The following is a 15,915-nucleotide window of genomic DNA, read 5'->3' as shown; positions in this document are numbered from 1 at the left end:
CAGTTAATGGAATCTGATACGTTTTAGGCCTCTCCGCTGACACAGCAAACCGAATCAGAGCAAATTGGGAAGCCCAGGTTTAATGGGTAAAGGGCTCCCAGGCAGTTCTCCGGGACCATAGAGAGGAGAACAAAAGAGAACACGTGTCTGTTTTCCGGGATGCATCTTATATACCCTGTGGGAGTACTCTTGAGCCTCTCTGGGGGAGGAGCTGTGTTTGGCGGGTTTTGAAGAGGTGGGTTTGGGGAGGATCTGTGTTTGGCATGGTTGAGGGGTGGGTTTGGGGAAAAAGATGGGGCAGGAGAGTTGAGGTGGATCTTCTACCCAACTCCTTCCAAACAGTCCAGACTCTTTGGGTATAGAGATGCTAGGATGCCAGGGTGCCAGGGTTTGAGGTGGAGCTCCCACCTAAACAGAATCAGTAAGTTTTTTTTTTAATTACCAATTTTTTAAAGACAGGGTCTCCTTATGGAGTTAAAGCTGGCCTCAGACTCAAAGAGATCCTTCTTCCTCAGCATCCCAAGTGCTGGTTCTATAAGCATGTGGCACCACCATACCCAGCTGACATATTTTTCTTTTTAAGAACACAGTTTCTGGGGATAGATAGATAGCTCAGTGGTTAAGAGCACTTGCTACTCTTGCAGAGGACCAGGATTCCCAGAACCCATATCAGGTGGCTGGCAACCCTCTGTAACTTCAGCTCCAGAAGATTTGATAACATCCTTTGACTACTGCACATGTGTACACACACACACACACAATTAAAAATAAAGTATATATATATATATATATATATATATATATATATATATATATATATATATATAGAGAGAGAGAGAGAGAGAGAGAGAGAGAGAAAGAGACATAAATGGGGGATTTCAAAAGCATAGGTGCTCTGCACTTATGGCAAGAACTGTTAGCTTCAAAAGTCAATTCCAAACATGGAAACAATAGAAGTTAGTGAGAGAAATAAATGTAAAAAGAAACAAAACAAGAAAAGGGCTGGGAAAATGGCTGAGCAGGTTTGATCCCCAGAACCCAAAAAGTCAAGGGAGAGAACCAACTCTCACAGACTTTTGAACATACTAAATAAATAAATAAACCTAAAAAAGTATGGTGAAACAAATTTGACTGATGTTCATCTTTAGCTACCTAAACTGTCCTAAAGAACTTGAAGAAAATTTAGAATGGTATATTGAGCAAGCTTATATAATGTATTACAATCTTATTTTTTTTTTAAAGAATTTTTTTGAGACAGAATTTAGCTATTAATCCCAGGCTGGCCTTGAACTTTTGATACTTATGCCACCCTCTCAAGTGCTGGGATTATCACCAGGGATACTTTATCTTTGGTTGATTTTTCAGAGTCTCACTCAAAAGTGTAACATACAAAGTAGATACAATTTCAGTTTTGTCTATCAGTTGCCATAGTAGGTCCTATTTACGCAGTTGGCCTTATTGCAGGGTCAAATGTGATAAGGAACATAAGATAGACGCACCTGAAATTTGTTGTTTGTTTGTCAAATTTGAGACAAGGCTATCCTCATTTGCTATCAGCTTCCTGTGTGCTGTGATACATGCATTACACCTTCTTTACTACCTACGATTTCTGAATAGACTTCCAAAGACTGGATATTTACAATGGTATGGGCTGGGTTAACCGGAGATGATGAAGCATCCACAGATTAGCAGCTGCTTGACCTGAATGGGTATGGAGAAAAACAGTGTTAAGGGATACCAGCTGAGCACTGAAGCTATGGAAGACGGCAGATATAGTTCAGCGGAGGTGACCAAGACCACAACCTCAGCTTAGTATTAAGTGGGGCTAGGAACAAAAAGATGTTAGCAGTGATATAATAAATATCTGAACTTTCTCTCCTGTCCTTTAGTCTCTTGTTGGCTCTCACTCCCATGGACCAAATCAACCAGAACTTTAAAGGCAAGGGCACAAAAAATGATGCATCTTAAGGGGGTCACAGTAAGGCAGAGAAGGATGGAAAATGGTGTGGAGGAGGGAGAAATGGTGGACAGGACTTACCTCAGCCCTTCTGGACAGTGTTTATACAAAAACAGGTTGAGGAAATTGAAGCTAGTTATCCGGTTTATAATTCAAGTTCTTCTTTAAATGGATGCTTTTAAGGAAGGTACGGTTTGCCTCAAGTTCCATATTGATCAAACTATGTAGATAACTGTTTATCATACCATTTTACTTTGCCTTTCTGGTTCCAGCCATTGGGGATGCCTGGAGCTGCAATCTCTAAAGTGAAGCTGATTTGAACTTAATTGCTAATCTATTCAAGGAGGGCACTGCCTGGCTTTAAAAACAATTCCTGTTTTTCAAATTGTGTCTTGGAATATTGAAAGTTCAGGGCATAATTTAAAGAAGATTGGACTTAAAGTTGCCTAGAGCCACATGATTCAAAGGGTACTCTGACTCTTGTCTGTTGAGGTGAAGCAAAAGCAAACATATTTATAAATGTCAGACATGGCCCCTCTAGGGCCTCCAGGGACTATTGATGTAGACAGCCAGAGCCAGCATTTAAAAAATTATCCAAAGGGCTTGATTCAATATCACTGCTGACCTGGAGTCTGAGAAAGAACTGATGTTGATGTGCTTGGAAAGCTTTAGCTTCCCTCAATACTCTGCCCTGCACATAGGAACTTCTTTTAAAGGGGCAGTAGTTCTTGGGGTTTGAGGCTAAAAACTTGGTCTTGAACCATAAAACGACTGGAATTAAGGATCTTCTATCTCATTACTATGCATTCAGTTCTTCACTGTACACTCAAGTTACTTGTCATTTGTTAATGAACTCAATCACATTTGTGCTTCATGTTCCTGGGGAGATTGTTCTGGGTTATTTAGTTTGATCCACATATATCACATCTCAGTGGGACTCCTTCACAGCACAGGGCATATTTCAAAGTGTTTTTCTTATTGTTTTCTATTTTTCCCAGCCCAGTCTTTATTGTCAACATTGACTAATAACCAATTTCACTCCTGCTGGCTACCATGAAGATCAAATAAAGGTGTACAAAAAATAATAAAAATAAAACATTCAAAAAAACCTTCTGGGGCTGAAGAGATAATAAGTCAGTTGGTAAGGTGCTTGCCACACATGTATGAAGATATGAGTTTGACCCAGGACCCATGTAAAAAGCCAAACATGAAGGTATGTATACCTTATGATGACAGAGCTAGAGAGGCAGAGACAGGCTGGCTGGCCAGCCAGTCTAGTTGAAACATCCAGTCTCAGGTCCCGCTAAGAGACCTGCCTCAAAAACAAGATAGGTTCCTTAGGAACAACATCAGAGGTTGTCCTCTAGCCTATACACATATGTATGTGCAAGTGTACCTGCACACACGAGTATATCCACATATACAGAAACACAAAAACATGATTCAAATAGACTAACTTAGGTGTTGTCCTGGTTTGCTTTCTATTTCTGTGATAAAAATCAGAACCAAAGGCAACTTGGAGAAGAGACAGATTATCTACCCCATCACTTGGGGAAGTCAGTGCAGGAACTCAAGGCAGGAACCTGAAGGCCCAAATTGAAGCAGAGATTGTGGAGGAATGTTGCTTACTGGCTTGATCTCCGTGACTTGCCCAGAGGTTGCACTACCCACAAAGACTGGATCCTCCCACACCAATCATAAATCAATGAAATGTTCCATAGATTTGCCCATAGGCCAATCTCATAGAGGCATTCTCTCAAATGAAGTTTTTCTTCCTAGATGACCTTAACTCATGTCAAACTGAAAAAAAATCATAACTAGTTAATGTGTCAAATGAAGATTATCAGCAACATATATATGCTACTTTATCCTTTCCTAGGGAATTAGATAATTCAGGGAATAGGAAAAGTAGAAAGAGATGGCAATGTAGACTCAAACAGAACAACACAATAACGGGAAGAATGAACTTTTCTTGTCATAAGAACCAGATAGCTGAATAAAAGGGATTCAAAGAAGAGCTATGTTTGAGCACAAATTTCCTTTCTCTGTCCTCTGTGAACTTATAGCCTATAGACTGACTATTCATCTTTCAGTTATATACAAACAGGGCTAGCACTGTACTTCAATGTGGAGTGCTTTCTTGGCGTGTGTAAGGCTCTGGATTCCATCTCTAACATCAAAAAATTATATTGAGCCAGGTGGTGGTGGCACATGCCTTTAATCCCAGCACTCGGGAGGCAGAGCCAGGTGGATCTCTGTGAGTTCAAGGCCAGCCTGGTCTACAGAGCGAGATCCAGGACAGGCACCAAAACCTACACAGAGAAACCCTGTCTCAAAAAACCAAAAAAAAAATATTGAAATTTTTTGTTGTTTTATTTTACTTTATCTCTTTCTTTATCCCAGGTCTGGCTTCTTTATCCCTGGACACCCTGAAACTCACTGTGTAACCCAGGCTGACCTCAAACTAACTCATGGTGATCCTCCTGGTACTTCACTCTGAATGCTGAGAGTCCAGGTGCGAGCTACCACACTGCCATTGGACACTTCCAAGTCTCCTCCACCTCCTCATTCTGATCCTTAACCAAAATGTAGAGATGGAATATATGAGAAGAGAAGCCCAGTCATTGCTGAGATGGAACTGAACAGGACTAGGTGGAAGTATTCTTGAACACCCATTCATTTTCCCACACCAATCTAAAGAAGTATATAAGCCAGGTATGGGTGTATATGCCTGTAATTCCAGCACCCAGGAAGCTAAGGCTGGAGGATGGTGAGTTTAAGGCCAATTTTGAACTTTCTAAAAGAAGAAACAAAAACACAAAAGAAGTATATTAGCTTCTGATGTTCCCAGGAGACACAATCTCACTGCAAACTCCCAGTTCCTCTGGCTCTTATAATCTTTCTGCCAATTCATCTTCAATGATCCCCGAGCCTGAGGTGCAGGAGTTGCCTCACTTGTGACTGGGCTCCATAACTCTGCATTTTGGTTGGTTGTGGTTTTCTGTAATTGTCTCTGTCTATTGCAAAAAGAAGTTTCTTTGATGAGGGATGAGGACTACATTTTTCTGTGAGTATAAGGACCAATATTTAGAATGTCTATCTGTCTATCTATCTATCTATCTATCTATCTATCTATCTATCTATCTATCTATCTATCTATCTACCTACCTATCCATCATCTAGCTATCTCACAACCCAGGCCATGAATTGAAAGAGAGGAAGGAGGGGTATATGGGAAAGTTTGGAATATCAGTAAGATGACATTCACCAATTGTGACTGAAAATCCAAATAAGAATGACTTCAAGAAAAAGAAAGGGACTGACAATGTAAAAGAAACTAACAGATGCACATACTCCAACTACTAGCCTCCTTACATCTCATGGTCTCAGATAGCAACTTGAATTCTATTTTTCATGTCTACATTCCAGGCAGCAGAGAAGGAGAAGAAGAAGACAGGATAATCCTTCTATTTAAGAAAACTTCATGAGTCTTATACATGATTAGAAATCCCATATCTAATTTTTAATCATTCTTATTGATCAGAACTTTGTCATATTCAACTGCAAGAGAGGGAGGAAAATTATTTGCTTCCAGTCAGATTTTACTATTTAGCCCAGGTTGGCTTTCAATTCTTGATCCTCCTATCTCAGCCTCCCAAGTGTTAGGATTAAGATAATAGGGCAGGTCTTTAAAAAAAATGTTCTTTTTTTTATAAAAGGTTTATTTTATTTTTTATTTATGTGTATGTGTGTGTGTGCAAGAGTATATGCCATATGTGTGAATAACCACAGAAGGTGTCAGATCTCCTGGGAATGGAGTTCAGGCCAAGTGGTTGTGAGCCCACTGATGTGGGTGCTGGGAACCCAACTCATATCCTTGGACAGCAGCAAGTGATCTTAACTGCTCAGTCATCTCCCCAGGTTCCCTAGAGGTGGTTAAAACAGTTCTTACAACCTATATCAAGGGAAAAGGGCCGACCCTTTCACAGCGGTTGAATACCAGATGTTTACATTATGATTCATAACAGTAGAAAAATTAGCTATGAAGTAGCAATGAAAATAATTTTATGGTGGGGGGGTCACCACAACATGAGGAACTGTATTAAAGGGTCACAGCATTTGGAAGGTTGAAAACCACTGGGCAAAAAGAAGGTAAAAGGAGCCTCCTTGCTTTCTCAAATTAAATGCCAAGGTGTATATTTTAAGGTACTGTGTCCTGAATGGCATAACTTTTCTTTGCTTTTCTCCTTCTTTCCTCCCTCATTTCCTTCCGTCCCTTTTTTTCAGTGTGTGTGTGTGTGTGTGTGTGTGTGTGTGTGTGTGTGTGTGTGTGTGTGTGTTAGATACTGAGGATTAAACCTAGAGCTTCATAATGCTAGGCAAATACTTTACCACTGAGATATGTTCTCAAGCCTTTTATTTTTATCTTGAAACAGGCTCAATAAGTTGTCCAGATTTGCCTCGAAAGTATTCTGTAGCCTATGAAGGCCTTAAAGTGGCAATATTTTTGTCCCAGACTCCCAAATAGTGGGATTACAGGCCTGTGCCACCAAGCCTCTCTCTCTCTCTCTCTCTCTCTCTCTCTCTCTCTCTCTCTCTCTCTCTCTCTCTCTCTCTCCCTCTCTCTCTCTCTCTCACACACACACACACAAAAAAAAACCCCACACACATTTAATTTTTGTTATATAGTTCAGGCTGGCCTTGAACTCCCTATTTATGCTTCTGGTGCTGGGATTACTAACACACATGGCTCAGATCAAGATAATTTTCTATATTATATTATTAATTTCTTCCAATTTATTTATTCTACTTCTCATTTGAAATTCACTATGTTTTAAAATTAACTCAATGGTATTTGGTCTATTTACTTTCCAGATTGCTAAGTGGTGGCTATTTTCATATTCCACTGGTGGTCAGGGCAATTTTATTTTTTAAATTTTTTCTGTGTGAGGGTGTCACATCCTCTGGAATTGGAGTTACAGACAGTTTTGAGCTGCCATATGGGTGCTGGGAATTGAACCCGGGTCCTCTGGAAGAATAGCCAGTGCTCTTAAGCTGGCTATCTCTCCAACCCCTGTAGGCCCATTTTTAAAGCTGAGTATATATCCCCAGGATCTGTTCAGAAAGAGAGGTAAAGTGGTTTTCCATTCTTTCTGCTCCTGAGAATCATTTATTTTTTTACCATCATAATTAGTAACTTATATTGGTAAATATTTTTTTGATTTAAAACACTTCTACTTCTAAACTGTTTCCCCCAATAATTGATGCTGAAAAATCTTAAACCTATACAACAGTTAAAAGAACATTTTGTTCAACACCAATAACAATAAATCCTCCACCTCAAAGAACTTCAACCTTCATCTCCTAATAAGGTCATTCCTCCCTGTCCTAACTCTAGTACTATTCTCACAGCTAGAAAATTTAATGATAATCAACAGTGTCTGCTCATATTCAGTTCATGTTTAAATTTTCTCGTCTCACAACAATATCAGTTTTTTTAATTCCAGCCCAGAATCCAATCTTAATATTCTATCTATCTATCTATCTATCTATCTATCTATCTATCTATCTATCTATCATCTACTATTGCTTCAATGGGGAGCTATACTCCAGTTCTTGCTTTTGGAGGCAAAGTCTTACTATATATTCTAGACTGGTCTGGGACTTACTATATAGCCCAGGTTGGCCTTTAACGCAAGATCCTCATATCTTAGCCTCTCTTATCTTGGGATAACTGTAGCATACCATCATATCACCCAGGCCAGTTCAACCATTTCCACTAGGTGGGGACTAGACTGCCAGACCTCTTATCTGTAAAACATTGCTTTTTCCCCCTTCATAGTTAATAAAATACAATAAAAATAGGAATAGTTTGAATAGTCAGAACTCAGAAAGGGAAGCCAACCTAACTGGATCTGGATCCTGTGTTGCTGTTGGCTCACAAGGACTACATTAGCAGGCAGGGATTTGGGGAAGGAAAAGTACATTATCTTAAGGTGAATCCACTTTCCTGGGGGTGGTCATCCAGCCAGGCCCCTGACCTGTCCCACTGGATTGACCCATAGAGGAGGAGACATGGGCATGGAGAAAACAAAGGCATCTTCCACCTAGAGGTAGATTTATTAGTTACACTAGCACTTGGGAGGATCACCTCAAGTCTGAAGTCAAACTAATCTACACAGTAAGTTCTATTCCAGTGTGTGTGTGTGTGGGGGGGGGACTGCACAATGAGACCACATCTCCATTTTAAAAAACAGCCATTTCTTTCTATATTGACTATTGGACACTTTTTGTAAAGAAGTGAGGTGGTATTGTGTTCCCCAAAATATTGTGCACCCTAATAAACTTATCTGGGGTCAGAAATTTAAAAAAAGATATAAAAATGACAAAAGGTAGATTATTCAATCTATTATAAAAAATACTTTTAAAAAGGAATTACTTGTTTTAAATAAGATAAGTAATAAACATTTTTTGTCTGAGTTTATCAAATGTTACTGGACTGGACATTGTTAATATATATAATGGAGTTTTTATCTGAATCTGTCAAATGTTAATGGACTCGACATTGTTAATGTAATTCTTGACTGTATATGTTGTATATACTTATTGGATAGTTTTTCTTGTATTAGTTATAAGCTTTTTTAAATTTTAGACAAAAAAGGGGAAATGAGGTGGTATTGTGTTCCCCAAAATATTGTGCACCCTAATAAACTTATCTGGGGTCAGAGACAGAACAGGCACAATATTAAACATAGATGATAGGCAGTGGTAGCTCACGCCTTTAATCTTAGCATTCCAGAGGCAGAAATCCATCTGTTCAAAGATACAGCCAAGCATGGTGACTCATCACGCCTTTAATCCCAGAAAGCAAGCCTTTAATCCCAGGGAGTGGTGGTAGAAAGCAGAAAGGTATATAAGGCATGAGGGCCAGGAACTAGAAGCATTTGGCTGGTTAAGCTTTTAGTTGGTTAAGGTTTCAAGCTTTGGAGCATCACAGTTCAGCTGAGATTCACTCTGGATGAGGACTCAGAGGCTTCCAGCCTGAGGAAACAAGATCAGCTGAGAAGTTGGCCAGGTGAGGTTAGCTGTGGCTAGTTCTGTTTCTCTGACCATCCAGCTTTTCACCCCAATAACTGGCCTCAGGCTTGATTTTATTAATAAGAACTTTTAAGATTCCTGCTACAAAGAAGAGATTCCCATTTTCATTCATATTAATGTGTGTGTGTGTGTGTGTGTGTGTGTGTGTGCTGGTGACTGCATACCATAACACATTTATGGAGATCAGAGGACAACTCTCAGAGGCAATTTCTCACCTTTCACTATGGTCTTCAGGGATTGAATTCAGGTTTTTAGGCTTGTGTGCCAAGAGCTTTTACCTGCTGAGCCATCTCACTGGCTCAGGGATTGCCGTTTTTAATCCTTTTCTCTGTATTTGTAACAGGGATACAGAGCAGAAACACACTGGTGTAGCACAATGGGCTTTGGGATTTTTTTTTTATTACTAAGAATCATCATCATTTTCTTTTTTTTTTTTTAAAGATTTATTTATTTATTTATTTAATGTATACAGTGTTCTGTCTGCACACACCCCTGCAGGCCAGAAGAGGGCACCAGATCTCACTACAGATGGTTGTGAGCCACCATGTGGTTGCTGGGAATTGAACTCAGGACCTTTGGAAGAACAAGCAGTGCTCTTAACCTCTGAGCCATCTCTCCAGCCCCATTTTCTTTTTTTTTCTTTTCTTTTCTTTTTTTTTTTTTTTTTTTTTTTTTTTTTTTTTTTTTTTTTTTTTTTTTTTTACTATGAATGACACTTTATTCAGTCATTTTCTTCACAACTGAAACTCCGGGAATTCAAAATTAACATCTTTGCCTGGGAGCTTCTTATACACACCAGAAAAAGTTTCAACCTTGTGCTCCACGTTGTTCTGCTGGGCTTTGTCTAAATGAACCTTTATGAGCCGGCTGCCATCCAGTTTCACGCGGATCCTCTTCCCCACAATCTCACTTGGGAAGACCAAGTCCTCGAGGATGGCATCGTGCACTGCAGTGAGGCTGTGGCTTCTGGGGCGCTTCTGCTTATTTTTCATGCGGCTTTTCCGAGTTGGCTTGGGCAGAATCCTCCTCTGAGCAATGTAGACCACGTGCTTCCCACTGAACTTTTTCTCCAATTCACAAACCAGCCAGACTTGGATTTTCTGAAAAGACTTCAGCTGGGGAACTGGTACAAAAATTATGATAGCTTTCCAGCCAGTTCCCACAGCTGCGCCTTGAGATCGGAGTTCATCTCCAGCTCGAGCAGCGCCTGGGAGATGCCAGACTCGAACTTGTCCGGCTTCTCACCATTGGACTTCACGATCTTGGTGCTCAAGCTGAACTTGGCTGGTCCCTGACGGAGTGCCGGCTTCGAAAGATCATTTTTTGTTTTGTTATGAAATAAGGTCTCACACTATAGCCCATGCTGGACTAGAACTCGAGAACTCATTATATAGTTTAGGTTAATGTCATATTCACAATTCTCCTGCTTCAGCCTCCTGAGTGCTGGGATTATAGGTATATGCCACTATACAAGCTTCACAATTGTTTTTTTTTAAATTACATTTGCTTACTTATGTGTGGTGGGGCATACCTATACCACAGTGCACATGTGAAGGTCAGAGGACAATTTGTAGGAGTTCCTTCTTTCCTCTACCATTTGTGTCCTGGGGATTGAACTCAGGTTGCCAAGCTTGGCACTAAGTTCTTTTAATTACAGAGAGCTAGCTCTCTGATCCCATTACAATTCTTTTTAATATTCAAATTATTTCGATTTTATTTGGTGACATTACTTACAGAAAATGTGCCTTCTGGTTGGTAAGTAGTATCTGAACTGATAGACACTCTAAAAAGCTATAAGTTATTGATACAAGCATAACTTTTGGTTTCTTTCAGTGTGGTGACTGCTAATCTGGTTTCTCGTGTGACAGGCCCTGGAAAGTAAGGCTATGGGATTATTATTATAAAACATACTTGCTTCTCTAAGGTATAAGGCTGCAAACCTACACTAGATCCCCTACTTGTCTGGTGTGAATCCTGTTCCCTTAGACCTAAACTATCACTTGGAAGAATAGAGAGAATAGCTACAATTTAGTTGTTTGGACTGTTTTGTGATTTACTGTCAGAATTCTTGTGGAAAGAAAGCACTAAATGCTTGGTGGCAAGTGGTAGTTTTTGCTGTATATCTCTTTCAACTGACTTACAACCAATACAGGTCTATTTATGAATTGGAGGATTTCATAAAATCCATGAAGATGTCTTTATAAGAGCTGAACTATTTTAAAAAAAATCAGGAGAGCAATATTTCATCTCTGCCCTTTGTATCCCATCCTCGTCCATTTGTCTATCCTTCTTATAGTTCTTGAAAAGTAAATTTTTTTTTACATTAGGATATAAATATACATGCATAAAAGTATGCTGTTTATATTCACAGCTTGATTTTATCATTGGATAGTATCCCGAAAACTACTCCAATTAGAGTCCTTTATTTTTAAAATGTGGTGTTTTGGGGCCAGTGAGATGGCTCAGTGGGTAAAGGCATTTGCTCCCAAACTTGATGACCTAAGTAAAATCCCTGGGACCCAAATGTGGTAGGAGAGAACAGATTCCAGAAAGTTCCCCGTGATCTCCACATGAGGGCCAAGGTACACATGTACCCACACACAAAATAAACGCAATAAAATTTTAATTTAGTGTTTCACTGTGTAGACATATGGAAACTCAGAGAACTGCCCATGAATGGACATAAATAATTCCAGAAGCTTTGCCTCCCTAATAGAGAGGCCAAGGGAAGGAGGATCACTTGAACTCAGGAGTTTGAGGCCAGTTTGATCAGTACAGTGACACTCCATCTTTAAAAGAAAAACATTAAATAAATAGTAGAGGTGTCTCAGGTAGTGGGAGGGGTGGATATGATCCAGATACGTTATATACATGTATGAAATCTTGTCAACAAATAAAAATGATTAGAAAGATAATAAATAATGAAGTGTTTGTGGAAGAATAGTATTCGATTCTCTCCTGCCTCCCTACCACTCCCCTCACTCCTTAGCCATGCCTCCAGCCCCAGCCCCTAGGGCCTGAACTCACATCGCAGAGCAGCCCTCTCAGAACGCTTGGATTACAAGCGTAGGCTGCTGTGCTCTACATTGCCCCACACATTTTCTTTCTTTCTTTTTTTAATTTGCACCTTAGGCATCTTTTAGCTTTCATTTTTTTAATTTCGGTACCACTTAATTTGTGGTAGTTATTTTCCTCGCATATCTGTTTAGACTCTGGTGAGGTACGTTCGCTTGAAAACACACCACCGAAAAGGAATACGCGCTCCTTTAGACAGGCAGTTTGCCGGCAGCCGCCCTCCCCTCCCCCACCCCGTCCAAGGAAAGTTCGAGGCTGCGCCGAAAGCCCGCCTCGTGACGTCACCAGAGGACTAGACCAAACTGAGCTAGGCAGAGTTCCGTCACTTCGTCCTTTGGGCTTTTCTCCTTTACGTATTATGTTTTCTGAGCCCGCTCTCGGCTCAGACATCTTTAGCTCAAAAGAAACCATGAAAGCGGCAGGCCAATAATCGACGCCTCCGCGCGCGCGGACTCCGCTCCCCGACGGCCCCCCCCCGCTCCGTTCGCGGTGGTATCGTCCGGCCCCTGAGGACCGCGTACAAGTATCGCGCGTTGGCGGGAGAGGCGGAGCCGCGCCGCGCCGCCGCTTCATCTCCCCGCCTCCAAGTGGGTCGGACGCTTGGGTTGGGCCTCCGGGTGGCGACTGGTAACTGCTGGGCGCGGAAAGCCGAGCGCTGTTGAGGGGAGGGCTGAGGGGAGGGTTCAAGGCAGCCATTCGCTGCGTCCCGCCATTGTGAGAATTATGTCGGGAAATGAGGCCGCCTTTCCCTCAGGCGGCGGCATGCGTGGCCGCGGTCGCGGCCGCGGCCGCAGGGGGCGTGAGGTAGAATGGGCCCCCGAAACCGGGATTGCCTCTTCCCAGACCCCTGTGGGGCTGCCCCAACTAGACAGCATCTCTAGCAGCTCTTACGAGTCCTCCCACTCTCAGTGGCAGACCGCCTCTCAACCCCATTCTTCACCTCCGATGAGCGGGTCTACCCAGGAGCTGGTTGGTTCCATTATTTCCACCAACCTCTCTCAGCTCGATGATGATTCTGGCCAGAGGAATGACCCCATCTCAAAGTCTTCTTCCTCGGAATTAAATGCCCACAGCCAGAGCGGTCAGATCCCCATACCTCCCTCGGACTACTCCATTCTTAGCTCTGTCTCCCAGCACCTATCTGTAATAGAATCCATCCCGGATTCATCCCATTCTTTGGAGCAAAGGTCCTCGGTGATTTCTGGGCAAGTGTCTTCTATGATTTCTAGGCCTGGCACTTCCCTAGAGTCAGAACTAGGGTCTATCCCTCCCTCAGTGATAAGCACTCCCCGAGGGTCGGTAGATGAGCCCACTTTACCCGCAGTGACTAACTACCCCTGGGGATTGCCACTAGAATACCCTACAAACAGTGACACGTCCGTGTCTTCGTTGGAACTACCTGAACCTCAAGAAAATACCCCACGGGTGTCGATAGAAGACGCCCCCATGCACAATCTGTCCGTTTCTGCCTGGTTATCCACATCATCACCTTCAGCACCATATTTCCATTCCGGGCTGCCGGTACAAAGACCTCGGGTGCTCGATAGCCCAGTACCTACATCCCCAACACACCCACGGTATAACCCCCGAGGTTTGCCGCAAGGACCTCCTCCTTCCCATGCCCCTCCAGTGCCTTTACAAGAGCCATCCCTGCCCGGTGTGCAGGGCTCTCCCTGGGTATCTCAACAAGAATCAGCTCCGCCCCTGAGCGCTCCCCTTGCACAAGGGCCCGCTCCGCCCTCAGGGCCGGGCTCCCCCTGGGTATGGGTAGAAAGTTCGGCTCCGCCCCCGGACACCAGGCAGGGGGAGGTACAAGGGTCTGTTCCACCCTGGGCGGTCCCCCCTTTTAAGCCCAAGTCTCCGAAGAATCTCACCCAAACCATGACGAGTCTGGAGAAGCCTAATATCACAGGCCACATGTTCGACGTAGTCGTGATTGGAGGCGGCATCTCAGGTCAGTTTGGATCTTTAACAGTAGCTTAAGGGGCCCTGGCTGACCAGGGGTAGGGGACTTAGTGTTCTTGTGTTTAGCAGGGTCTTTCTCCTGCATGTGAGTGTTTCTATGGCAGGGCCCCGATCGTGCCAGATGGGAATGGGGGTTGATTTCTTTGCTGGTGGTATGCAGTGGTGGAGGAGGCAAAATAATTTGACTTCTACTATTAAATACTAATGATTAATTAGCTTTTGCTATGCAATTACATTTAGCACATTACATGAGTTTCCTCTGTCCTCAACAGTCTTATGGGTGGGCAACACATCTGCTATTTTACAAAACCAAGAATCTGTGGTTTGAGAGTTTCAGTAACTCTTCTGAGGTCTAATCGCCTCCCTGGGAAGCTGCAGACCTGTTTTCTTCCATTTAAGACCTTTACTTGCAATTCTTGAGGTGGTTGCTTGGCCTCCCTGATTTCACATCCTTTCTTCTGAACAGAATATCAGCGAATGGATGTCTGTACTGTTGAAGTAGTAGTAGGATTATTTCAGTTATGCTCTTCTACAAAGCACCATCACTTAGAAAATTTTAGTAGGTAAAAAATAAGGAGGCAGAATTCTTTAGGAAAAGGTAATTTTGTTTTTGTTTTTTAAAGGAGCTGTAAGATTCAACCTACTCCTGGTGTTTTTTTTCAGAACTTGAATAAAAGTGTAGAGTATTTATTGCCCAAAGGGACTCTCTTCATAAAGCAGGACCCAAAGGAAAGTCAGGGAGTACCTTGTATCCCCTTACTAAGAGCTACACTGCCTGCACCTTGTCTGGAGGCCCTGGCTTGGATGGCTCATCAAGTAAGGGGTATATAAACTTTTTCTCTATTTTCCTGGAGACCTCTTCAATATTTGTATATTAAATTGCCACTTAAATTATCATATTGGAAAATTGTAGGAATTATGATTTGGCTCTAGGTAGAAGCCCAAACTGAAATGTCTCCTTTCACTCAGGTGCTAATAATTTCAGAGATACACCTGCAAGACCTAACTTAGAGGGAGAAAGACAGTAGAGGCAGTAAATAGGGTGGCTCCAAATTATCCATTTTAATATATGTCCCCTTTGAGTAGACTATAGACATGCTTATATATTTTAGATGTAGGTAGCTTTGGACTCATCCTCTTCAGGGAAAACAATCTTAATCACCAGATTGGTATGAACTGTTGCAGCAATAGTATGCATTCGTGCTATGCATCAGAAGGAAGCAGATCATGGTGAAGAATTAGAAAAGGGAGCATTTATCATTCTTTCCTTCTTTCATTCCTTCCTTCAACAAACACTTGTTGAGTGCCTACAGGTTAGTGGATTGGTGTTTCCAAAAACCTGGTCCTTCTAGGCAAGTACTGTAGAAGCAATGTTGTTGTTGGCACTAAAATATAAATATGATAATATGTAGTATAAATTGATTAACACCATACCACCATTTGCTGTTTTGCTGGGATTTTATTCTTGTCCTGTTTGTCTCCAGTGTTCCTTAAAGAAAGCATTGTCTTTTTATATTTTTTTTGATATTTGGTGGTGAGTCTAGCCATTAGCAGCTGAACTCTCTCTCCAGCCTGACTTTTTAAAATTTTTATGAGACAATGTCTCATGTATCTCAGAATGGCATCCAACTTAATATGTAGCCAAGGATGAACTTGGATTTCTGATTTTCTAGCATCCAAATACCAAGTCAGATGTGGGATAGCATGCCTGCTTTATGAATGCTGAGGATCAACCCCAGGGTTTTATGTGTGGTAGGCAAGCACTCTATCAAGTGAGCTGTATCCCAAGCCTTGTCTTTTGTTTTTCTTTTGTCTAATTG

The 15,915-nt window shown here is 41.8% G+C and overlaps 1 protein-coding gene and 1 pseudogene across 1 annotated transcript in view; one reads left to right on the top strand and one right to left on the bottom strand.

The window, feature by feature from the left end:
• Nucleotides 1-9,680: 9,680 nt before the first annotated feature.
• LOC102920302 (uncharacterized) lies at nt 9,681-12,826 on the bottom strand (annotated as a pseudogene).
• Maoa (amine oxidase [flavin-containing] A) overlaps nt 12,652-15,915 on the top strand; it is a 70,043-nt gene continuing 66,779 nt past the window's right edge. Inside the window, exon 1 of the mRNA XM_006976875.4 lies at nt 12,652-14,084. Within this exon, the coding sequence (XP_006976937.4) occupies nt 12,854-14,084 (1,231 nt within the window). The 5' untranslated portion in view covers nt 12,652-12,853. The remainder of the gene's footprint in view (nt 14,085-15,915) is intronic.

The sequence above is a fragment of the Peromyscus maniculatus genome, chromosome X (assembly GCF_049852395.1).
Source record: "Peromyscus maniculatus bairdii isolate BWxNUB_F1_BW_parent chromosome X, HU_Pman_BW_mat_3.1, whole genome shotgun sequence".
NCBI lineage: Eukaryota > Metazoa > Chordata > Mammalia > Rodentia > Cricetidae > Peromyscus > Peromyscus maniculatus.
Note: the sequence above shows the minus strand (reverse complement) of the source record. Positions and strands in the feature narration are given on the sequence as shown.